The 26048-nt window shown below is 37.5% G+C and overlaps 2 protein-coding genes across 7 annotated transcripts in view; one reads left to right on the forward strand and one right to left on the reverse strand.

Annotated features, from left to right (window-relative positions):
- Nucleotides 1–22370, forward strand: part of LOC126871047 (centrosomin) — a 38412-nt gene extending 16042 nt beyond the window's left edge. For 3 of the 5 annotated variants that reach the window (XM_050629406.1, XM_050629405.1, XM_050629407.1), the window contains exons 3-15: nt 7276–7493; nt 7831–8002; nt 8939–9078; nt 10425–10835; nt 12243–12473; nt 12582–12935; nt 17173–17280; nt 18343–19584; nt 19842–20129; nt 20285–20509; nt 20603–20806; nt 21075–21306; nt 21419–22370. In XM_050629406.1, the coding sequence (XP_050485363.1) occupies nt 7276–7493; nt 7831–8002; nt 8939–9078; nt 10425–10835; nt 12243–12473; nt 12582–12935; nt 17173–17280; nt 18343–19584; nt 19842–20129; nt 20285–20509; nt 20603–20806; nt 21075–21306; nt 21419–21630 (4037 nt within the window). In that variant the 3' untranslated portion in view covers nt 21631–22370. Of the gene's footprint in view, nt 1–2155; nt 2404–7275; nt 7494–7830; nt 8003–8938; nt 9079–10424; nt 10836–12242; nt 12474–12581; nt 12936–17172; nt 17281–18342; nt 19585–19841; nt 20130–20284; nt 20510–20602; nt 20807–21074; nt 21307–21418 lie in introns of those variants that run through there. The other 2 variants (XM_050629408.1, XM_050629409.1) reach the window with 2 other exon arrangements.
- LOC126871059 (LIM/homeobox protein Lhx3-like) overlaps nt 21698–26048 on the reverse strand; it is a 62084-nt gene continuing 57733 nt past the window's right edge. For both annotated transcript variants that reach the window (XM_050629425.1, XM_050629426.1), the window contains one exon: nt 21698–25771. In XM_050629425.1, coding sequence (XP_050485382.1) covers nt 25590–25771 — 182 coding nt within the window. In that variant the 3' untranslated portion in view covers nt 21698–25589. The remainder of the gene's footprint in view (nt 25772–26048) is intronic.

Below are 26048 nucleotides of genomic sequence, written 5' to 3' on the forward strand. Positions count from 1 at the left end.
TCTGTTGTTCTATCGACGAAGCTTTAATAACCGGGCCGACCCTCGCGAATCCAATCCAATTCTATTTTCCGCTCGATTCAGGCGGCCAAGTCGATTAACAGAATTCGATATCGGTCGCAGAAATCTCCGGTTGACACGAACACAGAAACCGCGACGACACGCGCGTTACCAAAGGTAACATAATATGTAAGTACACGGTGTCGCAATGCCGGTGGCGAGTTCGAGCGACCCGAAATAACCGCGAAGCCCGTTTCGACCTCTTCTGCTCCTAATTTCGTGATCCACGATTAATAGGCCGACGTTAACCGGCAAAATTACAATTGCGCGAGCTTACGCTCAAGACGATTTCTCGTAACTTTAATTACAGTCAGGTCGAGCAGACACACACCGAAGAGCTGGAGAGTGGCCTGCCAAAATAAAGATAGTTGAAACGTTGCTTCTGGCCTAAATGTGTCATCTATAAATACGCGAGCTCTACGTCCGGCCGACAGAGCCGAGGTTCACAGTCGATATCGTACTTGTACCGATACCTAAATCGCTGAGATTCGCCGATCGATTCCTGGAAACCTGGAATCACGACGCGGCATATGACGCGAATGCTACCGATGGTTTGCCCGGAGAGAGGTTTTAACGAACGTGCAACTTTGCTCGGGCGTTGCTGAATTTCTGTCGCGAATCGATCTCTCCGGGGGCAAATGGAACGATTGGAAAAATTTGTGATCTCGAAACGGGATAGCCTTCGAAGAAGTAGGTTTAATAGACGCAGGTTGGTGTCGTTAGCTTCTCCTTTGATCGATCGATGGTAAAGTGGGGCATGGCAGAGTCGAAGATTATTTTTTTAGTTGGTAATCTAACGATCAACCTTCTTTTTTTATTTGATGTTTTCTTTGGAAAAGAATCGACAGATACGTTTACGTTTGTACGGGGAATTGAGTTTAAATGCGAGTTAACGAAAGAGAATTCAGAAATAAAGATCGATTTGGCAACTCGCTATTGATAACACGGGCGACGATTCCTCAATGGATAATTTCTAATTTTCTTTCTTTTTTCTTCGATTAAAAATTATTTTCCTCTTGCTTGGTATGCTCGTTTCACGCGAAGTGTAAACGATAGGCTCTGTTGAATTTCAAAATCGAGGGTAAAAGGAAAGCGAGTTTATCGAATACGTGATTATCGATTATTCGAAAGATTTCAACCTTGTTCAGCTAAAAGATAAAATGCAATGGAGTGGCTGAAATTGGCCTTCGTTGTTTCCAGAGATATTTACGTACGATTTAAAAAAGGTATTTTCATCGAAACGAAACTCGATCGGTCTATTTTATTTTACGAATCGATATATAAAATATCGTCCACTATCTACATATTAAGAAGCAAAATTAAATAATGCTATTATTAAACGATTAAAATAGCGCACACTGTCTTGTTCCTTTTCTAAGTTACGCTTCTTCCTAAAAACATATGTGTACATAGTAATTTCTACTCACGAGGGTAGGAGCACGTGAGCAGAGAGCACGTGACGTTCAACGCTGCACAGGAACTGCGTCGAGGGCATTTGAACTTGAGTGGAAACAGGACCCGTACTTCTAACTATAGGAGGAAATGCACGTTAGGGTTAAGATATGACGACTTCCTGTGATCGATCTAACGTATGAACGTGAAATAGGATCTGCTTCCTCTTTGCAATTCCGTTTATACGTGTTACGTATTCCTTTTCGGTACGTAGAAGCAACGATCGTTTTTCGAAAATATATACACGGAGATGTCGAGAAGTTTGTCGCAGTTAACAGAAAAATTTAACGATCTCGGCATCGTTTACCCGTTGGATATACCGCAAATCTGCGCAAACACGCAGAATCCAGACGATATATCTTTGCCTCAAAAATGTTTGTCTTTAACGTTCCAAAATATACAGATTACGAAAGTCATTTTCGCTATTATCGAATTAATCGAAGCTCCTCCATCGTGCTCGATGGTAGCTTCGTAGCGTAAATTAACAACGAATTTTTTCACAGCTGTCGATTCGTTGTCCCGTGCAGCTGCGGCTCGGAGAATCCTTGAAACGGTTGCCTATACGTATCGTAAGCTATACGCGATCCGATATATGCTCGGGATATAATTTTAACTGTAGGTTATTGCGATGTAAACTTTGGCGCTGCTTTGCCATTTTATCTCAGTTAGCGTTTCTACGTCGATCGCGAAAAGACCTACGAAATATCATCGGAGAACACTCAATGGTCTTTGTTCGTTTTATTTTCGCGTTTAGTTCGGCTCTACAATAGCCGGTAAGATGTGATGTTTTACGGAAGATTTTACGTGGCATGGGATGTGGTAGGTCGCGCGTTCACGCTCCGACCACCTTCGACAACATCCAGGACAGGCCAATCCAAGTTCACGTTATGTTCGGTAAAAATCACTTTGCATGTTGCTTGCGTCTGTTTAGAATCGTTTTTACGTAATCGTTAGATCGCGAATATTCGTAACAGTATTCGTATTCTTACGAACTTTGCGAGGAGATTCCTTTCGACTACTAAATACACGCGTGTTATAGCAGCAGAATTCTTTGTTTTGTTCGGTCCAGTTCGCTTAGTCCAGTTCGAAATTTCTCATAAACGTGATTGTATGCGTTTATAAACTTGTAATTCTTATAATTTTCCGCTAATCACAATTCGCATTACGTGGTTTGAGACTGTGGGTGAACCGCTCCAGTTGATAAATTGCTATACCGCCGTATATGGCGCGTATGACGATTCCAACGCGAAATACTATCGTCTGAGCTAAATTTTTTTTCCCTCTAAATTATGGATTTTTAGCGTGTTGACGCCTCATCTGCTGCTATGTATATCGTCAGGGTGAAATTGCAATAACCGTGTGCGCGTGTGATTTTCTTGTATATAGACGAAATTAAATTACGTGGTTTATAAATCAAAGCGTTTCAAAACGCGATCCCGTTTTCTCAATTGTTGTTTTCACGTGTGATTGAACTTAACGACTTGCGAATGTTACTTCGTAGTTAAATTTATTATGTATCGTGTTCTAAGAAAGTGACGATAGGTCGAATTGATTGCGCGAATCATTTAGAGGTCGATTGGTCCGATATGTTCGACATTTTTTCAAATAGGTTAAACTTTTCGGCGAAAAATGGAAAAATCGTTTTGTCACGATGTATGGATAATAATTTGTTAAAACGACGCGTTATTTTTTCGTAATAGACGCGACATTTTTCAACGAGCAAACGTACCAAAGGAAAGGAAAACTTTATATCGAATTACGTAACACAGCGAGTTGCTCCGTCGATAACGTGACTGCTATTTTTAAAATTATCTATGCTTTTCTTAAAAAGAAGTATTTTTACGTTTCGATTGCTTCGAACATGTACACGTATATGGTATATGTTGAACAGTTGAACATAAACCTTCATTTAACATTTTCAAACAGAAAGTAAACGTTGCTTGCGATTGAAGTTTAGCTAATACTCTATCATACGTATTAGCAAATAAATCGTTGGATGTTCATCGTCAAATGTTCTATTATTATCCTTTGTTCTCCTAGTCGAAAGAAACGTAAACCCATTTACCGATATCGAGTTACTTCTTCGTTTATTATTGCTCGTTGTGATAATCGAACATAATGTTTATGCAATCGTAGAAATTTACCGTTTTAAACGATACTGTTTGCATCTCGCTCGACCTTGAATGATTTCATCCTATCGAGAGAAAAATAAAGTCAACGGGCCTTTCAGAATGCGCTCAATGCTGGACCCCGTTTGCGCTGAATTGTGTCGCACAAAGAAAGGTCGCTAACTACCGAGCTTAATAGACCGTATTAAAGCACAAATGGCAGCGTGAATTTGAGCGCTGGTTGGTCGCTTCGTTACCAGCACCTATCGTCCAGATGCGTTATTTTCATTCGCCTTTCCTTTATGTTTCGATGATTTTCATTTCACGGCTCGGTGCTGTCAATGGCATCGTATAAGGTCACGTGCCATCGGAATGCCTTCGAATTGTCCCGTTCTCCTTCGATCGACGTCGAATGGAATTCTACCAGACTTGCCGAATATTTTCAACGAGGATTATCGAAATTTCATATCGTATTCGTATACCGACCGTAGCTGTGTGTTCGACTCGAACAGAGCGCTGTTTGTCGCAACGCTGTTTCGTCGGAATCGTTCGCGAGGTCGATACAAATTTTCGCGAGTCGTTGAACCGCGCCACAAGCGCATCGCACCTCGCCACTCTTTGTTGCAATTTTTCCCGACAACTGGCAACGAGAGAGAAGAGAAGAGAGAGGAGACACGGCCAACAACAGGGCTGATGATCGCGATGAGTCGAAAGAAAGGAAAAGGAGCACTCCAGAGGCTTGTAAAAATCCGCGTCGAACGAGCATCGTGGACGACGTTTGCGAAGATCGGTTGAAAGGCTTGAGGTTGGTGACGCGCGAAGAAGATTTAAAAGAGAAGAAGACCGCGGCGCCCGTTTGGCATCGCGAAATTGGCATCGGTCGCGTAGCTCGAACGAATTCGAGAATAGGATCGATTCAACGTTCAATCATTGCAACAAGCGCACCTGGAGAAAAACGAGCGATTTGTAGCGATCCTGTGTGCGATAGCGTGCATTAGTCACGGACGTCGCTCGTGCTGTGCGTCGTTCGTGCGTCGTTCGTGCGTCGATTGTGTCCTTTAAAGGGATCTAATCACAGCGGGCTTATCTTTGCTTTCGTGTTTGAGAAGTCCTGTTTGCATTACTAGGGACTTTGTCCGCAAGTGGAGCTCGTTCCTTTAGTCCATGTTTTCTATTTTTCTTCTTTTCGTTAACCAAAGGGAATTCAAACGAGTTAACGTATTTGAAGTTGAGCTTCTCTTCTAGGCTTAACCCTTCATTCGCATGGGGGTAGTTTCCGATCGATGATTTCGAGTAATTTTTCACTTTGTTCGTTGCTGTGTTTAAATTTTGCTTCGCTCGAAACGATTACGGCGATACGCGGCGATAAATACCATTGGATGATATTTCGGAAACTCGCAGCAGTGCTCAAAAGAATCTTGGGGGATCTTTCAAGACATACAAAACCTTAGGGAAAACTGCATAGACATAAAGAAAATCAGACACGTCATCGGTCAAAATAGAGTTGTTGGGAAGTTTCAAGCATTCACTATTATTTGAAATAACGACAAAACACGATTTGAAAACAACGATTTGAAACGACAAAACAATTTGAAATGGTGAATCATCTTCGGCTACGTCTTTACTCGGTATTTACTTTAGAATTTACAGAGTAAAAACAACGGCGAAATAACTTCAGCAGCTAAAGTACTTTTGTTTTGTACTAGGATCAAACAATTTCCTATTTTAGTAAACTTCCTTAGGGGAGATACATAATTCGGATCTTAATATCGATTTGAACTTTAAGTACTGGTTTTACATGCGCTTAAACTAAAATTAGAAAATATATCGTACGCCTTGCAACGTTTGCCCTCAGAATTTTGTCAATTACCTTTGAATAACGAGAGTATTATTAGCTCGTCTGTACGCGATGCGCCGAGGAAATACGCAAATTTTAAAACACGAATAATCGAAAAGAACGTATCGCCGCTTTAGCCTAAATTCTAAATAAACGTACGTTCGATCCAAGTCTTTGAAAACTATTAAATCACGCGTTTCGCTTCCGTAGAGCAATCTGGAACAACGCGTTCGTGCGTAACTTCATCGATAGATCGTCTTTTATCTATGATCCTGCAATTCGAATAGCTTCTCGATAGTAAGCGAGGGGGATACGGGTTAGGGTGCCACGAACTATCACAAAGTAAACACAAAACACAAAATTTGGGTACAAATGTTCAGCACGTAAATGTTAAAAATAACGTAACCGGATCGATGCAATCGTCCTTCTCGTTTCTGTGACCGGATTCGTCGACGAATCGTTAATAGGCGACGAAAAAGACACAGATCTTAACTGTCGGACATTGGGAATTGATGAAAATTGTCATCGTTAGAAATGGCTTAAAGACAGCTTCTTTGCTAACGAAATACCCTACGGTATCGGGTTAACGATCGCCCTATTAATTATGGAAAGTAAGAATTTTTTATACCGACGATCGTTTAATTTTTCTGTAAGAAATTTCAAATAAAAGCGATAATTCTAAGTAATTTTGATAACGGTTTTAGCGCAATAACGTTTAGTTTGAAAAAGGAAAAATTAACGCAAGTGCAAGTTTACACGCCAATCGAACGTCTTCTATCGTCCATACGATTTTTATTTACATATCGTTTAAAATCTTTGATTCGTTCGTATTTCAGGATTAATTGAATCGCAAGGAGAGATAATGCACAATGTCTTCGATAAATTTCATTTGTCGACGATTTTGGTTATTTCATTTAACAATGTTAGATCGAAAATGATCAACGTAAATTATTTTCCCCTCTTATTATTTTCAGAAATAGAATCGCTTTTATATCTTTTTTCCTCGTATTACTATGAATTTTATGTTCTGTGCGTGACTTATCAGATCAATTGAATCGTAAACGACGATCATCTTTGATATTATGCTCGTACAGAATATCGTAGACGATCTACATAGCTTTAATTAAGCAAATCAACCAGCCAGAAATTGAATCGAACCGATTTGTAATATGGTTGAACGACGAGTCTTTGTCTCTTCCTATGTCCAATGCTTCTAGCAATTTATATCGTAATTATGACTCATGAATAATTTATTCCAAAATTATTATATCAAAATAGTCCTAACAATTTATTCCTTGTTATTTTATGATTCTATTGCGATATTATACAGGGTGGTTGGTAACTGGTGGTACAAGCGGAAAGGGGGGTGATTCTACGCGAAAAAAGAAGTCGAAAATATAGAATAACAATTTTTCGTTCGAGGCTTTGTTTTCGAGAAAATCGACTTTGAATTTTCGCTCGGTACGCGTGCTCTTTATCGCATCTCGTTACAACGGATCTCACTGTAGATCGTTTTCTCGATGGAAAAATTAAAAAAAAATTTTTTATTCCATATTTTCGACATCCCCTTTCCGCTTGTAGCACCAGTTACCAACCACCCTGTATATTGATGTCGGTTCAAACGTACACCTTACAATAATTCGTTGATGAATTTACGATTAATAATAGCATAATGTTTTAATAAATATGTCATGATATAATACGTGTATTACGAAGCTAAGTAAAGTTGGTAGTTTTTTTTATAATATTTCAGAGGTGTGCGAAAAACGCTTTTCGCGGGTAAAAAAAAATTAAAAGGGTGTATTCGATTTTCTGTTTTAGGCACAAATGCGAGATCGCCTGGGAAGACGTCACCAACGGGGGTAATTGGAAGCAGAGATGGAGCAGGAGTTGGTAGGACGATGAAAGAGTACGAAGATCAATTAGAAGCTCTGAAAAAGGAAAACTTCAACCTTAAATTACGGATTTATTTTCTGGAGGAGCGGATGGGAATTACATCAGCGGATGAAAATGCGATAAAAAAGAATATCGAATTAAAGGTTTCTACATTTTACCTTCTGTCAAATCGTTGCAATACTTTGTAGCCTGTTCGCAATTTCTCTCTTTTCTTTCTCTTCTTTAATTAACATTTTAATCGTTCGATCTGAAAAGCGCGTATATATTCCGCGAATTCAAATTCTCTTTACTTTCTTTTTGGGTTTGTAATATAAATATCGATATTTTAACTTGAAACTATAATTCGCTTTATTATTGCTGAAAATTCGAATATAGAGAGAGGACTCTACGGATAAAATCAGAAATATGTATTTTTATTTCTTAACAACTTTCGTAGATATATTTTATTTACGAGATTTCATTGTTTTGTTCTACCGTTAGGTTGAAATTGAATCATTGAGGAAAGAGTTGGTGGAGAAGCAGGAACTTCTCAGCCAGGCGGCCAAGGCGTTCGAATTAATCGAAGAACAAAAAGAAGCTTCTTCGCGGAATCAAGCTCAGTACCAGCAGTCGCTTGAAAATGAACGAGAAAAGATCAGAAGACTCGAGAAGGGTACGTAATAAAATTTATCACTTCGTTATCGTAATTAAACAAAATTCTGCATATTTTCTTTGTCAGTGAAGAATCGGTAAAAAGAATTTATACCTGGATTCCAATGGTTTTATGATTGATCCTCCTACCAAATTTATGTATGTAATTCTTCTAGCAACATTTATGTCAGTTATGCATACGTATATATTATTTATGTATTTATGTATTTTGGCGATTTTGCAGTTTCCTTGGATTAAATTAAAAAAGGTTTAAATCTTATCATAAATTAGTTTATTACGTAAAGAGAACACTATATTTTTTTAATTATAAAGCTAATTTTTTTTTTTTACTAACAACTTCATAAATTGTGCTTATTATTTTCAATTATCAAACACAAATGGCCTACTAACAGCTACTAAATCTACTTGCTACTATGCGCGTTCATCGATATCGAATCTTTTTGCCATGAAAATAGTATGCAATTGCTAGATTGTGGATGTTGTGGACGTTTATGCATTTACAAATAACTTAAATATGCAAATAATTTACGGCTCATCCGCAAACACATACGAAATATCCAACATAAAGTACCTTGTCGCAGTATTTAAAGCGCGAAATAAATCTTTATTGCTTGTTGGGATTCGTTTTGTTTTTAATACTATTCGTAAAAATATAAATTTGCATTAATATCGGCATTCTAATAACCATGATTTATTAATGCTGCGGTGTAATTTCATAATATTCAAGATCGTATATAATTCGACGCGTTTCTTCCTACGATATAGCTTGTAAAAAGCTCTTTGTAGGAGAAAGTATCGGAATGTTTCGATAGGTTGTGCTTCATTCGCATAGTTACTCGTTGCTTCGGTAAACCCCCTTCTTTATACCCTTTGCTTTCCACGACATTCGCTTAAACTTGATACGATGAAAATTTTATGTCGTTGTCTGTTGCCATAGAATTAGCGGAATACGAAGAAAAAAAAGTAGATGCATCTATCTTCTATAAGGAAGCTTTCGGTATCACGCCAGAGAAGGCGTTGGAGAACGAGGAGAAATTATGTCAAATGGAAGAACTCGTTGCATCTCTAGAAGCCGAGGTAAGATAATACAAAAGATAACACGTAAAAGAAATGATTTTTATAGAAAAACTAAAATTCATTTTACCTAATCCTCTATAACTAGAATAACGTTATTATGAGAAAAATTCTCACAATCGATTACGATCTTTTTATTCCCATTTGAAACTTAGGAAATAGTAATTACTGTAAATAGATTGGTTAACGTTGGCGGAAATGGTATGCTGATGAAATACAGTATCGCATATGATTATGTAATTTCTAAGTATTATACAGAGGGTTGATCTCAGAGTCAATAAAGTATGAGATAGATTATCTAAATTAAATTAAATTAAATTAAATTGTGTAAAAGAATTAAGCCCTGATACTTATTTTTTATTTATTCTGTCCCTTTAAATTCTCTTTTAATCTTTTTCGAGCATCGCTGAAGATATAGGTTTCTTTCGAGTATATCCTTCTAGGGAAATTGAATTATTTCCGACTGGATTTTACAAAGTTGATCCCCAAAGAACGTCGTTATTCATGGCAATTGATAAGCAAATACTCGTCTGCCCTACTTCTTTTCCTTTTTCTACGTATCTACACCGTTTCAACGCTATCTTTGTTCACTTCCTTCAGCCACGAAAAGAATGCGAGCTCGATAAGCGAGTTATCGTCGCTCTGCAAAAAGAGGAAAAAATTAATCAGTACGATTTTGTCCGTGGATGTGTATGCGTCGTTAACATTGTTCACTGATCAAATCCTTGCAATAGCTTTTTATACGTACGTTTGCTTATTAACAGATAATAATTATACGACGTATGTGAAAAGTGTGGGCTAATGTTTCTCTTCTTTTCTTTTATTATTCTTCGTATTCGACTGGTCTATCGAAAATACAAATTTCCACGTTACGTTACATATAAATAGCTAAGACACTTGAAACAGTAAAATAGTAAAAATTGTATACGGGGGATATAGTTCTTATAAAAAGGAAATATCTTTCTGAGAATTCAAATTTATCGCAACTTTTGAAGTAATTTGCTGTTTCTTAAAAAAAATTGTTAAAAATCTTTCCTTTGGATGCTAATGTTTAATTTAAACGGCTATTTGATTTCCCTATGCTTTGTAGTTTTAAAAATAAGAGTGGCGGCTTGAGACTTTTATACATACCTGCTATTTATTCATTTTTATCCATAGTGAGAACGATTTAAATTAAAGATACGATGACAATCACTAACAAAATGGCGAAACTGAATGCAAAATTACCATTTTACCGTTCTAGGTATATTATACAATATACATACGACAAAAGTACTTTTTTCCAGTTATACCGTTTCACGTAGTACACGAACGATTTTAACCTAAAATTTATTCGCAAATGAACGTAGGTGAAACAGGTGACGAACAGCTTGGACGAGGAACGCGTCTGGGCGCAAGAACTCGAGGGTGAACGGGATGAGTTTAGAGAACGTTTAGAGGCTGAGACGCGATTGAGAGAAAATTTGGATGCGGAGAGGTTGCAAGATATTGAGTCGCTACGGGAGAAAGTAAAGGAACTGGAGGAACAGCAGCTAAAAAGGGACACTGTCGTTCAGCAGTGTAAAACCGAGCTACTCGAGAAAGAAAGAATCATTAAGGAAAAAAATGCACAGCTGGAAGAGAGGTGTCGGGTATACGAGGAGTTGAATGCCGTTTCAGAAAAAAGGAAGAAGCAAGTGGATCAATTAAGGACGTCTATAAAAGCCAGGGACGAGGCCCTCACAGATCTGAATAACAAACATCGTGCCCTGCTCTCTCAGGTGATTATCAGATTTGAATTTCATTTATATCTATTCCAGCAAGTCTCCTGGTTATCATCTCATTACTGATAACATCCTTAAAGAGTTACCTTAAAAGAAAGGCTATCGTCTACATAATCATCCTGTATAACGCGATCATCCGCACGACGCATGTCTCTAATCAGTGGAAGTTTGCAGAAATCATCGTGATTCCTACATCAGCAAACCTACATCATATCGCTTTGTATATAAGTCTATCGCCCATCGTGTGTATACCGTTCGAAAAATGACTTCTAAGAGAACTAAAACTTGCAACGAGCAAAGAAAAACTTGCCCTCGATCATCGGTTCGGTTTCAGAAATAATCACTCAACGGTTAAACAAATCGGTAGAGTCTATAACGTAATTGTACACTTACTAGGGGAGAAGAGATCTTCCTAAACATACAACAAGCTTTCGATAAAGTTTCACGTGCTCGTCTACTTGACAACATTAAAATGAATCTATCTCGGTCTATATCTATTCTTGAAATCACATTTAAACAATAGATGGTTGCACGTACGCCACGAACATGACCCCGTCGAAATTATATTCCATCTCGTTACATGGAACGTCTCGAGGTAACGTGCCGAGACTAGCACGCTGTGTAGCACACCGCGGATTTACCTATATATAAAGAGATATCACGGTAGTTACGTTCTAGCGCTTAATCAAGATCGCAAAGAAAGCTGAAAAATGCTTCGGAAAGGCATTAGAGACGTAGAAATATCGCTGGATACCTGACGAATAAAAGTCAGTGAAAGAAAATCTGTGTATACCACATCTCTGTAAAGATAAAGCGAAGTAGCTTGGAATGCATTTAGAGACAAGACTAACACGGGCAAAGCGTATGAAAACCAAGAGGAGAGAATTGGATCTGAAACTAGGTAAAATGTACTGGCTTATTGGTAGGAAATCTCAACTGTCATTCTACGATAAATTAAGTATCTGTAAAGATATCATCCTGAAGCCGGTGTTGACTTGTGGAATACAAATTACGAAGGACTTGCCAGTAATTGATATTTTACAATGATTCCGATACAAAGCACTCGGATCAATGCTTGACGCTCCCTGGTACGTCACAAATGCGACCATTCGCAAAGACTTAGAATTACCGACAACCGAAGAAGAAATCCAGCGATACAGCATTAACTATGAAGAGAGAAAACATATCGTGAAATGCGTGGTCCTTTAGGATTCTTTAGAATTAAAAACTAAAAAAAAAAAAAGGCACTTGATATTTACTTGATAAATAATATTACTAGATATAAAAGTTAAAACTGGTATTTAAGAAATTAGACGTTAAAGTAATATTGAATTTAAGGAAAATTATTTTTCTGATATAACGCGTTAAATTTGATTAATTAATTTCAATGAATTTATATTGCAGTTCGAGAACGGTTATGTTAAAAGATCACCCCCGAGCAGTCCGTCGGCTATGAATTCAGTCGAAGATCCTTTGCAAGCAAGAATGGGACAAAAGATGAGCTGCGTGCAAGGGATAACGAAGAGAGGAAACACTTGTCTCGATTGGGAACCAAATCGAGAAAGGTCAACCAGAGTGAAGTCGCCAGTGCAAACTTTGAACGGAGAGATCAGAGACATTAGAGACTTAATCAAGGTTCGCAGAAACTTTCCTTCTCGTCTCTTCTTTTTTCTTGCTAAGAATTATTGAACTACTAACGATTCTACAAACATCGATCTTAAATGGAATATTTATCTCGCTTAGGAGCTGGAAGAAAAAGAAAAGGAATTGAAAGCTCAAGAAGAATCGAGAAAACAGTTGGTACTGAAACTATGTAACACGCAGAAACAAGCAGAAACGATGAGTTACAAACTGAAGAAGTTAGAAGGTGAACACGAGAAAGCGATTAAGACGATTCAAGGTTTCATGGAGAGGCAGCAACAATTGGAAAACACGAAGCTGAGGAAGGAACAGAAGATCATGGAGTTAGAAATAGAACTGAACAGGCTGCGGGAGTACGAGAATGCGAAGGCTGCGAGGGATGGACACGATCAATTCGTTCTGAGAGATTTCAGCACCGACATGACGGACGATCCAGAACGCGATGCCAGCAATCAGGTCGACATCATGATTTTTCGATTCTGCATGCTTGTCTCTACGTTTTTGAAGCATCATATCAAAAATTTAGGCTTTGGGCTTTTAAGGTTTGGTAGCATTGTCTCGAGGTTATTCTATATTATCGTAGCTGTTTAACGTTACTGTAAAATACAGAAATAATTAATTACGAATGGAATTTGGATCTGGATGATTAGTCGGAAAGGCTAACGGACGAACGGTCATTGTATGAAAGTTCGCTAACGTGGAGACAACGCTTGGAATTGTAACGCATTCCGCTTTTAACGAGGAAAACGGAATTAATCACGGAATGGTTTAGTATTATCAAACGTTTCTCTTTCTTTCAGAGATACTGAATTCACCTAATATCTTCTACTTCTACTTCTCCTTTTCTGCTTTATCGTCATCATCTCTCTCACTGCATGACACTTATCGCTTTGGGCCACTGTTCGTTACATTTCGATATCTTTACCGGTGCACCGAAAATTGCGACCACAAGTAGCTCTGCGCTATTCAACATGTACGCATATGAGATTTAAATATACAAATCCAGCGTTACTCGAGTCGAGTTCTAGTAATTTTTTCAAGAATTTTCTTTTACATTCGTGATACGAGTTTAAAGTTGGAATCCTCCGTTGAGAAGATTCCTTCTCCTTTTCTTACGCTTGTTTTACTTGATTCTTAATTTAATTAATTGAATTTATTTTACATTTCGAGTTCAGTACAAGTTACGTATTTTTTTCTTCACTTTTTTTTAATCTTTTTTTTATTATGAAGTGATCTATTATTGGTTTTTTCTTTGTGCATACGTTTTTTTTTTTTTGCACGGGTTTGTAGTGTTAACGCATGGCATGTATCAGAGGTACACGACCGATAAATCGCGTTTTTAATTTACATACGCGTATTAGCGTCGAAACACAAGGAAACGGGATATTTGTATTTTACGCTGTTATGTACGTTCGAAGAACGGTTTTTTAAATCACACCGACGAAATTTAATAAATTTTTGTACAATTTTTTTTATGTCGCTCTGGTCCTGCTAATTAATTATTCCGCGATATTACATTACTTTGTCTCATTACTTGCGCACTAACATACCTTTCCAAGCTAAATTAACTAATCGCATAATACAACTACTTCCTCAGATGTGAAATCGAACAAGAAGTTCCTAAGAAATTTGCATATTTTTAACAAATCAGCAATCTGTTATCAAAGCTGTCAACAAATAAATTAATTACTCACTTTGCGTTTATCAATTGTCTAATTGGCGAACTTTAGTCGAATTTCTATATATATTAACTAACGAGTCGGAACACGTTTACATATATTTCGAAGGATTTCGGTGTTTTCTCGATTCTACTTCGAATCTGATACATGGATGGAATCTAAATATAGTTTAATTAGGCTACGGCCCAAGGTTCCAGTTCCCCAAGGAGTTTCAAAGTCCAAATTTACCGTCAAGTTCATTCCCCTATTATTTTCTTCTTATAGGTGCGCATCAAATATTTTCTGCTACGAAATTAGAGTTGCCAAGTGGTTTCAAACGATTCCCGCATATTGTAATTCGCGTTATTCGGATTCCAACTAACAGATCAACTAAATCAATGATAACGAACATCAAAAATAGACGAATGATTTCTCGAGTGGAAGTATGTACCGTAAAGTCAATCACCTTTAAAAGCCACGGACTTAATTCACATCTCTCGAGCTATTTGTCTCGTTAGCCGACTTAATTGTTAAATCAAAGTACTTGACCTCGTTCCTCGAGTATTTCGACGTTGTTCGATTCAGAAATGAGAAAATTACATCTGAAACAAGACTACCGCTGGTGGCAACGACCGTTAACAGTCAGTAGCTTAATTCGAAACTCTCAGACTGATAGCAGCGTCCTACACACGAATTCCACGTTAAACGAGCGCAAGTTAGCGACCATAGCTGGACATGGAGTGAAAACGGCGTGCGAGCGGGCAACGTGATCGTATATCGGATTATCAAAGTAATTTTCGTAGAGCAAGTCCCGGCGAGGCGGTGTCTTCGAGATACCAAACCGAAGACGTGCCTTTCGTCTAATAATAGAGACAGTCCGCTCGCGAAGTCTGCGCGATCCGCTGCCGGCTCGCAGTCTTCGTACGAAAATTCGTCTCGAGTCTCGACCGTTTTCCAATCACCGTGGTTTTCTCCACAACGAACGACGATAATTGAAAACGACTGTAATTGACTAAGAACGCGACACAATCGACATAATCGATCCAGGAGATTTGAGGAGACTCGGAGTCCAGTTATCCTTATTCTCTTTTGCTTTATACACGATCAAAAACGACGAACGTTCGATTAGAATTTGAAAGTAAAACGAATTCGAACAAGTGCGACTTTTTTTTCTTTTGTCTGAACGAAGAGAACGACTCTAGATCGAGGTTGAGTCGAAGAACACGCGAGTTTATCCGTTTACTATTCTTTTTCTTTTTCTTGGTTTTCCTCGTTTTGTTTTACGAAAGAGAGAATTGAAAAGGAATCTCGTGTGATTTTCCCACGGAAAATCCATCGAAAAGTTTCGGCAACAATTCGGGAAGAAACGGCGCTCTCGTGTCTTTCCCTTTCCTCTGTCACAGATATTCGCCAGTGCTAGAAATAATTGTAGCATTTGCGTTGAGTATCTTTCAAGGATTAATTCAACGTAATTGAATCGAACGGAAATCGAAAAAGAGAAAAGAAAAGAAAAGAAAGACGATAAAAATGTTCTCCTGTTTGTGCGCCTCGGTGAGAATGGAGGTAGGTGGATGTAACAAGTATCGTCTTTTGGGCAAATCGATTAAGTTTTCGTCTATTTTTCGATCATGTGTTCTATATTTATCGTTAAAACGATCTAAGTTGTGTGATACGTTAACCATGGTAATTGATTTTTTATTCTGTTAAATCAAAACCGGATCTGTACAAAATTGATGACTTATTGATAATTTACTTTTGCTTTTAACGAATTAAGCGCAATAATTGTTACAGTTAGCTGTAGTTGGCTTCTTTTAACAGTGAAATTTGAGTAACTTATTACAGAAACTCGAGAAAGTTTTGTGCAATAATTATATGACTTTATAAAACAATCGAGAAATTAATTAAATTTTTATATCACACTTTTGTTACATATAAGATGTTTATCTAGCCGATTACTATGAAATTATAAGTATCGTATATTTTACATAGAAAAGAGATTTCTTTTTTAGAAATGAATTGACAGCATTGACATTCAATTATGTATTACATTTCAATTAATTACGATATGATTAAATCTTATGCGATATAACAAATCCGTATACGCGAAAACATAAATCTTCGAGAAGATAACTAAATCGTAGAAATTTTGCGTGAAAATCATTTTTTATCTTTAAACAGGATAGAGAATAAGATACTTATCTTCTTCACGGAAAGGTTAACAAACATATAAGTTAGGAAACTGCAAATCTTTTTTTTTATAAAATCTTTAATCTCAAAGCTTCAACTCTTATCCATACTTTCCTCTATAAAACACAAATTCGAAAACATCGAATTAATTATCTGTCAATCAGTTAACATTTTTACTTCATTCCTTTCGATTCTTTGTTTCATTCTTAAAACGCCTACGATTGCTGACACTACGCTAGAATTTTCCAATCTACATCGTAAGATCTCTTTTCATAAAACTACTACTTTTGAAAAAAAAAAAAAAAAAAAAAACGCAGCACCGTGCCCAAAACTGGAACTAACGCCGCAAATTGTTAGCTCGTCCAAATCGATAAGAAAAGTCGGTAAAATTAAGGCTAACTGTAAAGTTACAAATTAGATGTATCTTTTTGCTTTTAGGAGCCAGATATCGTTACCCTTGTCTCGCCGCGCAGTTGGTCAAGGAAACCGAAAAACTAAATACCCGTATTACCAAACAAAAACTTAAAAAACAAAACTTAACAAACAAAGAAACAAAAAAAAAAAAAAGAACGATCTCTGCACAATGTTAAATCAGCATGTAACGTTGCTCCGCTTTTCCTTCCGCGTTATCCGTCCACGAGTTCCATACGAATCCTCCACGTACCGCGAAACTCTTCTCTTCTCGCTTAAATAATTCCCACGATTTCGATGCAAATTGATCGCACGCAAACTTTTGTACCATACACCATCTCTGTAATCGCAGTTGTTCTTGCAAATAAAGCTTACCGATCGTTGCAACCGATTTGTTTCCGAGTTTTATTGACGAGAACAATACTTTATATGTGCAGCAACGATTCGACGAAATGGAAGCCAAAATAAACGATCTACGAGACCAAATAGAGACCATCAAGGCCGAAAAAAGTCGTTTGGAGAAGCAGATTCAAGTTGAATCAGAGGTATTACTCCGTTAATTGCGTATCCCTTTTCGAACAATCGTTTCCTTCGTTATCGTGCCTTCGTTAGAAAGTAAATCCGGCTAAATAGCTTTTATATCGATTCGAGAAATTAGACAAGAAGCTTGAAAAACTTATGTAACTTAATTGGCAAAATTGATTAATTCAAAGACGTTTCGTCGACACGGCAAATTGTCATTCGATCGAAGAATTTCAAGAGGGAAGAAATTATTGTTTAATTTGTTCGAAGATCAGATGCGTTTCTCCAACTATATGCTTACGGACGATAGTAGTATTTTATTTATATATACGTTAAAAGAATGTGCTCGGTATTGTGCGAAAATTGTTTATATAGTGAAAAGTACGAATTACGCAAGACGATATTTGGATTGGTGAATTGTTGCAAAAATTGCAATGCCTGAAAGTTTTATACTTTTCTCACTCGTTCCTCTACGAATGGATATATTTTTCTCTACTTTTCCCTTTTAAGTAGCAGATTATGGAATTGTTGATACTAGATACAACAGAAAGAAGCTTGTCGACTGGATTTTCTCCAAATTATTTCAATTGCAATCTAATCTCTTAAAACGCGAAACTTTCTTCGTTTCCTTTCGTTTAAAAATATATTTTTATATAAATATTTAGTGATATTTGTAACAAATTGAGCCATTGCGTAGAGTAGATCCAAATTCGAACAAAGTTAAATCGTTTAGGACGCGAAATAACGTCATAACTGGTTGAAACTCTAGTTTTAGATTTTGTTAAACGATCGAATATCAAAATAATATTAACAATACACGGATTTTCCTCTATTTATCATCACGCGTATTTATAACACCTTATTCTATATATAATATTGCTCTTTTCTTCACGTCTAAGCTTATTTACCGATACACGTAATACTCGCGTAGTGTAATTAATAATAAAACAACGTAGTAGTTAATCATTTAAATTTCTTAACATCGAATAAACAAGAATTTTTTACAATCGCGCGGTAATGCGTTTACCTGAGTTCTGATCTCCGTTAAAATCTCCAAACTAACAGGATATTAATATTATTTTCAGGAATTGAAAGGGCGACTTCAGGATAGGGAACAGAAGATAGAAGTCCTAGAGATCGAGAAGCAGACGATAAAGGAACAGCTGCAGAACAAGATGGACGAACTCGACAAACTGAAGAAAATGATAAAAAACGATATGGAGGAGTCGAGCAAACGGGAGGACCTTATTCACGATCTGCAAGTTCGCGATGCAGAGATCACGGAGAAGAATCGTAAGATCGAGCAGTTGTCGAAGGAGTTGCAAGTGAAGACACAGAACTTACAGAAGCTGGTGAACACGGAGCTGTGGAGCAAGAACAAGGAGATCGCCAAGCTCCACAACCATATGACCGCCACTCACTGTCTCGAAAGGAGCCGAAACAAGTTAGACATGACGCAAGAAAGCGCCAGCACGCAGCTATCGACTCTGATCAAAGAGCTAAACGACATTGGTATCAAGGTAACGTTTACCAATGAGGTGATCCAACTGAACTACGTCGACGGCAACGAGACCATAGACGTAAAAACTATGACAGACTATGTACAGAAGCTGGTAGCCCAGAAAAATGAGTTGGAGAAGGAAGTCGATTACCTAAAGTGGTTGAAGCTGGTTTCGAAACCGGACATCGCCACGGAGATCGATGGATACGGTGATAATCAAACGGAGAGAGCCAAGAAATATTGCGAACTCATGCGTACACATTTGAAAGACTTGGTAAAGTTCATGAAAGAAATGTTGAAAAACGCCAACTACGCGGATACCATCGGCAACGACCATAAGAAGACCGTATTCGACGTTTTCATGAACTCGAAGATACTGTCCGACGATTTCGTCAACGCGCTCGAGGGAATGTCGACGAATGATTTAGCCATTAACACCGATGACGCGAATGTAAAATCGCTGGACAATTCGGTGAAGAAAAGTCGATCTGACAACTTACTCAGCGCTACGAAGAATCAAGCGTCCACGCAGTCAGATTCTGAGGCGTTTTCTGAACCTGATAGGACCGTTTCTATGGCTAGAATTGGATTACAAGAGACGCAACAGAAGTCTTTGAACCGGTCCAGATTTTCCAAGTATACTAAAACGTTCACCGATTCCGAAGACTCGTTGGAATATGTGCCTTATTATAAGTCGTATCAGAACGATCTGAACGATTCCGAAGCTAATTATCAGATACAAGAGCTTAAAGAAACAAACGCTTTACTGTACACGGAGCTCAGTGCTCTTAGGAATGAGTTCACTGCCAAAATTTCTTTCGATTGCGTAAGTATGACCTACGCAATTTTATCAACCCTGTCGCGTTCTTTGCGTTGTTTACAATTGTTTTCTCGTTCGTTGATAAATTGAATTAAGCGCGTGTTAATTCATGCATTTCTTAAAATATCAAAAATCTCTTTGATTCTTAGTCTTTGTTAAAAATTCGAAAGCATTATTAGGAATTTTGTAAAAATATATCTCAGAAGTCTTTAACGCGATAGTAAAGATGATCTTGTTTTTAAATGTATTTTTTTAATTTTCAGATATTCGACGAAAAAATATCGCCATTGATAATCAAATTGGAAAAGTCGCAAAAGTACTGCGAGAAATTGCAATCAGCTTTGGATAGAAGAGTACACGAAGTCCACACACTGAGGAAAGAAAGCAAACAAAATTGTACGCGTAGAGCGCAATTGGAAAAGAAACTAGCTGATCTGGAGTGCATGGCAACAGAAATGAATAAACAGAAGGCTGAACTGATACATTACAAAGACAATGCCGAAAGAAAAGCCGCGGAAATGTTAATATCGCTCAACAGGGAAAACGACACGGTGATAAATCATTCTTTTCTCAATTTTTACAGCTTTAACTATTACGTGTATTCAATGGTATTTAAAACTAATTGAAAACATAGCTCTTTGAGAATTAATATTTTACCGATGTTAATTGTTATCGTTTAGTAATTATGTTTTCTGAATAATTACAGTTGAGGACACGAATCAAAAAATTGGAAGACGAACACGAATCTGCAAAGACGAGCGTATCAACGTTGACGAAAGAACTGGACCATTTGACTCTGTCGCATAGTCAGATTCTCGTGGAGAATACAAAGCTGACGAACGATAAGTTACGTTTAGAGCAAGAAGTAAGGAAAACGGAGAACAGATGTGACATGACTGTTCGTACCATGCATGATAAATTTAACAAAGAAGTAAGATAATCGATGTTTATGGCTCGACTTAATTAGAATCAATCCATCTTTGATCGTAATACCATTTTGTAATATACCTGTGTACACTTACAGATATCAGATCTGAATCAAATTAACGAATCTCAAAGGGCAAGATTACAAGAATTGGAAGTGACTAATAAAGAGTTGCGAAGACACGTAGCAGTTTGTGAAGCGAGCGATTCAGCGCCAAGTTCTAGTGGCGTTTCTTCCATACCTACAGAGACTATGCTGAAACAAACTTGCGAAGATATCATGCAGGAATATCAAGCATACAACGTTAGTCGAATATTTTTATTAATCGTATCTTTTTTTTTTTTAAACGGTTCATTCAAAAGAGAATTTATCGAAAGCTCGAATGCACTTGTAAGGATTCCGTGTTTCTAATGGACTGCCACTGTTCAATAATCGATGCTTGAAAAGTTCCTTCTATTATATGGATTAAATGTGCAGTCAATTTAAAAGCGTAGTAGAAATTTTATAACGATTGATATTTTAACTATTTTCTGGGATTATTTGAAGATTATGCTAAATTATATTATTTTAGAATTCGCAGTACTGGCTACCTATAAGCTACTCAACGATTGGCGGGCGCAGTAAAACAAGCTGTTCACCAGACCTGGGAATCGAAAGTGATGCGGCTGTTACAACTATGAGGCCGTTACAAGACACTTTAAAAATCACCGAATCCATGACTAATCTGTTGAGCGATGAAGATAATAACAATGGTAATAGGCCAGTTCGAGAGGCCGATAGCGAAAGCCCTTTGCCGATAGAAGGTAACTTATTTTTATAAATTATAACAGTTGCTATAAAATTTTATTTTATTTCAATCATACATTCCTAATTCTTCGTTATATATTTCAACAAATAAAACTTATTATCCATCAGGCCTCGATGAAGTAGAAGCTTTGAAGCAAGAAAATGAAACACTGAAAAGAAGATTAATGAAAACAAGAAGGGCATTGGAAGATACTTTCCAACATCTTTCTGCGTCGAATAAAAACAAGAAAAACGTCGAGAAAGCGATAACGAAACAATTACAGATTACTAAGAGCATATTGAAGAAAACAAGGACGTATGAAGAACCACTGGACAATTGAAACTATTAAACAACAGAAAAATATCATTCATTCGCCAGAGAATAGAGAACCAAATGAAAAGTCGTCGTTCGTTGTGGGTTTTTAAAGAACTGAAATTATCCTCAACTTTTTTAATCGCGTTTTTACTATATTTCTGTATTTCATACGTTTTTCGATTCATATGAAAATTTCGAACAATCGTCAACGAACGAATTGTATCTGTACAAATGAAAGAAAAACGGCGACGACGATTATCGTATTTTGTAAGAAAAAGTATTTTCGTATATTCGTGAAACATTGAACGAAAAAAAGGAAGATGTAAGAATTAATATAGAGAAAAGATGACGATAAGGAAAAAAGAAAGAAAGGAATCTTCGTGGAAAAAAACGAAGCTGTATATGTAAGTTTTGTATATAATCGTGTATGTGGATTCGAATTCTTTTGTAGATTGTTTCTTCTCTTCGAAGGTTACTACAACCTTATCATCGAAACGAAAGCTGTCCATTTTACCGTATCTTCGAGTTCTCGACGTCCCGAAATTCGCGCGCGTGTACATACGAACACCGAGAAAGTCATTACACAGCATCTGTACATAATCTTCACAAATAAAGTGCCATTGATATTTGAAAAAAAAAAAAAAAAATGACGTTAAAGTTAGAAAAAAGATTACTTCTTACTTCCAGTTCCAATTTATACTTTCGTTTATATTTCCCTTCGTATCCTATGTTGTATTCTTGCAGCCAATAAAAATTTTAAAAGACTATTTTCCATTTACTGTCGGATGTACATGTGATATGAGTAAAAGCAAACTAAGCAGACAATAAATTTTACTTACATAAAATTAGAATAACTTTTTTCCCCGCTGTTCTGGACAACGGAAATATTTTATAAATAGGAGCATGTTTTACATAAAAAATATCATTAAATCTTATTCGTAATTCTCAATTCTCAAAGCTAGGCAATAATTTACTAGAAATTACGTTGTTTACATTCGTTAGAAAATATTTAAAAAAATGATAACGATATATATGCTAAAATAGAATAAAACGACGAACTTGATAAAAACTAACGTTAATAGAATGTCTGTAAAATTAATGTGCAAAGAATAAATTTTGCTTAAGCTCGTGTACGGATAAAAATGAAGAGTTTGAAAGTACACAGTACAACGTGATATAGATTACGATAGAATTTTTATTATCACTCGATGACTAGATAATAATATAAAGATCCGTAGTAACTCGTGTCGATGAAGTTATGAATTGCGCTAGTCATGCGAATCTTTTTTATTCATCTTTATGAAACCCGGTGAGGAGTGTGTGTGTTCGATTTTCATAACTGTACAACATTCAGTTCTTTTACCCGACGAAATATATCGTATTTCTGTTTCAGCTCTCCTTTCAATTTCAGTTCATCGAATTTTCGCGGGTAAAATAATCGGGGCGACGTATATACAATTCTACAATGATATATTTTTTTTTTATCGCTCCTTCTCGGACGATGTGCGCTATGTTTCAAGTACTATATCGCTCGAATAATACGAGGCATATAGGAATATTTGAAAAATAAATTTACAAATCATGTCGTCGTAAATCTTGAACAAATATACATAAAAAATTTTACGTTTGTTACGTAATTAATATGGTGTGTGTATATATATATATATATATATATGCCTCATATTACTACATATACGAATGAAGTTAGCCATCAATCGGAGACTTACGTCGATCAATTGAATCCGTTGCTTTTGATTATCGATCATCTATATATAAATCTAGGCATGCTGTCACGAATATGTATCTCGCGTGTACATACATATGTATACAATTTATACATAATCGCGCATATACATATATGCGTTGAGACAAGAGTACAATTGACATCGTTACGACTTTGATTATTTAACATTGTTACCGCTTTACAGACAGAACCTGGTAAATTGTGCATTTGTACGCTTTAGTCTAATATTTAAAAAAGGTATTAATGTAATTTATTTTCCATATCCACAAAATTTTTAAGTAAATTTACAGCTTGATCTGTGAAGCGTTAACCGCGTAAACGAACGTTCGTTCAAATGGAATCGATTGATCGAAATATCTCGCGACAGTGCCTTTCCGATGCTGTAAATCGATAAAAAGTGACGCAGAGCACGTCAAAGGTGTAATCTACTGACGCTCGGTTTCACCAACGATAAACAAACATGCAAAGTAAACTTTGATTCGGTATTCGATCAAATGGCGTCGTGTTTGTTTGTCGATTTCGTTTACGTTGGTGGAATCGAATGGCGATCATCTAATAAGTCGCGAAAAAGGGACTTACTTTCGAGCGACAATCATGGATGTTGATATTCGTTGCGTTGTCACGCTAAGAAACATCTTCGTTATGCTTCACGATGTAGACTACACGATTGGTTTTGTTTATGGATACATCGATCGTTGTATCCATAAGGGCAAGCCTCTCTCGACTTATCATAGTTCTCCACGATTCACCAGTCGCAAGTAAACCTTTTTGCAATAAATTACAACACAATTAATAATCCACACCTGGCTGTCGTTCGCTCGAAAATCACACTTCTCGAATCAATTTGAATAAGGCGTTCGGAAATCATGCGACGACGTTCGATCTAACGTGGACAATATTTCCACCACGTCTTCGCTCGTCCGTTTCTTAAAGTGGACTGAACGATTCGCGGTAAGTAGAACGATTCTGATTGGTCGCGAAGCTAGCCAACTCTGTAGCACTAAATTCGTACGTACCTACATTTTATGTATGTACTTTATATTAGAAGAGCGCGACATTCGATATATATTCATTATGAAAAAAGTGTAAATCGTTTGACCAATCGAAACTGATTTTACAATCTACGCTTCCTCGATCGAACATTCACGATTCCGTGCTATGTCACAGCTTCGCTAACGAAAAATAATGGACCAGTCTCGTGTGTAATTATCTCGCATTTATGAGAAAATCGATCTATCGAGCGTCGATGGAAAAAATTCATTAGTGCTTCAGGGTTAACTTTTATTTCGAATTTCATTTGCGGACGGCGTCGCTTCCTTAGAGATCGCTGTACGCCTATCCTTTTCATCTTTCCTGCTTTCGCTCTACCTCCCATTTTTCCTCCTTCCCTTACCGTAGTACAATAAAATCTAATCTGAACTATGTACAATAAACGACACTTGAAACTTCTAGCGTCACGTAAGCGCGGTATACCATAGAAACGTGTTCCGCGATGTTCACGAACGAAACGATATCTTTCGTCAAGTACGATCTCTATGAAACGCAGTTCGTTCTACGGGAACGTGTATGTATTCGCTAGAACGAATGCCAGCTCTTTACGCGTACGAATACCCATTCTTGCAAATATCTTGATGATTTCGTCGAATACCAACATACACGTACGTTGGAAAAAAAAGTTCGTTACGAAGCATCGTCCTTTCGAACGATATCGATTCGTTGTGAACAACCGGTCTCGCGACACGTCTAAACTACCCTCTAGTATTTCTTTATTTGACGATTAAACTCCATAGTACCGGGAAACGAGGAACTTGTACATAAATATATTTAGATTAATCGTACCTATCGAATGCGTATCGTATACGCGCTCTAAATGTAACTTTATACGACAGCGACATATGGCATCATTCCGATGATGGGAACCCCGCCGGGACGGTGAAGTGTACGGTGTGGAATGACTCCTGTGGCTCGAGACGGTGCTCGATCGTCACGCATATCCTGATCGAGTTCCGCTCTTATTAGGTGGATCTCTTGGTGATACACCGAGAACACCGAGATCCTCTCGAGATCGAGACTCGCGAACGTAAGATCGTCGACGATCGACGAAAGTGGACAGGTTGATGATTCGATCGAAGGCTTAGTCTTTTAATTGAGTCTTGCCTTATGGATAAAGATCGTCAGGTAAACGCCTTGCGCCGATCCGTTCTTCCGAACGGTGCTTGGCAACGCGTCAGTTTGCCGGGTTATGTGGCGTAGTGGGAATGGTGGTGAGCGTGTGGAGGTGGTGGTTCGCCGAGCCATGAATCGGGCGAGGGTGGAAAGTCCGGGTAACCACCTCCACCGCCGCCTCCGCCGCCACCACCACCTCCGCTCGATTCGTTGCTCAAATCCGATGCCGGTCCTGGTACCATGCCACCTGTGCCTCCTGCAACATGCATCGTCCAATTTTTCCATTAACATTTTCGCCTTTTTTATAACACCGTGGCTTGGAAATGTACGGTGGTGGTGAAATTTAAACGAAGGTGTGTTTAATATTAATATAGATTGAAATGAATATAACGTAAGCGTGAATCTATTAGGCCATATCGTGGAGAATAATTTTCGCGACCAATAAATGGTGAAACGAAATTAATGGTGACGCGATCGAAACTTGATTTTCGCTCCTATTGTCTTTCTATATACGCAACGTATCTACTTATATG

The sequence above is a fragment of the Bombus huntii genome, chromosome 11 (genome assembly GCF_024542735.1).
Source record: "Bombus huntii isolate Logan2020A chromosome 11, iyBomHunt1.1, whole genome shotgun sequence".
In the NCBI taxonomy this organism is placed as follows: Eukaryota; Metazoa; Arthropoda; class Insecta; order Hymenoptera; family Apidae; genus Bombus; species Bombus huntii.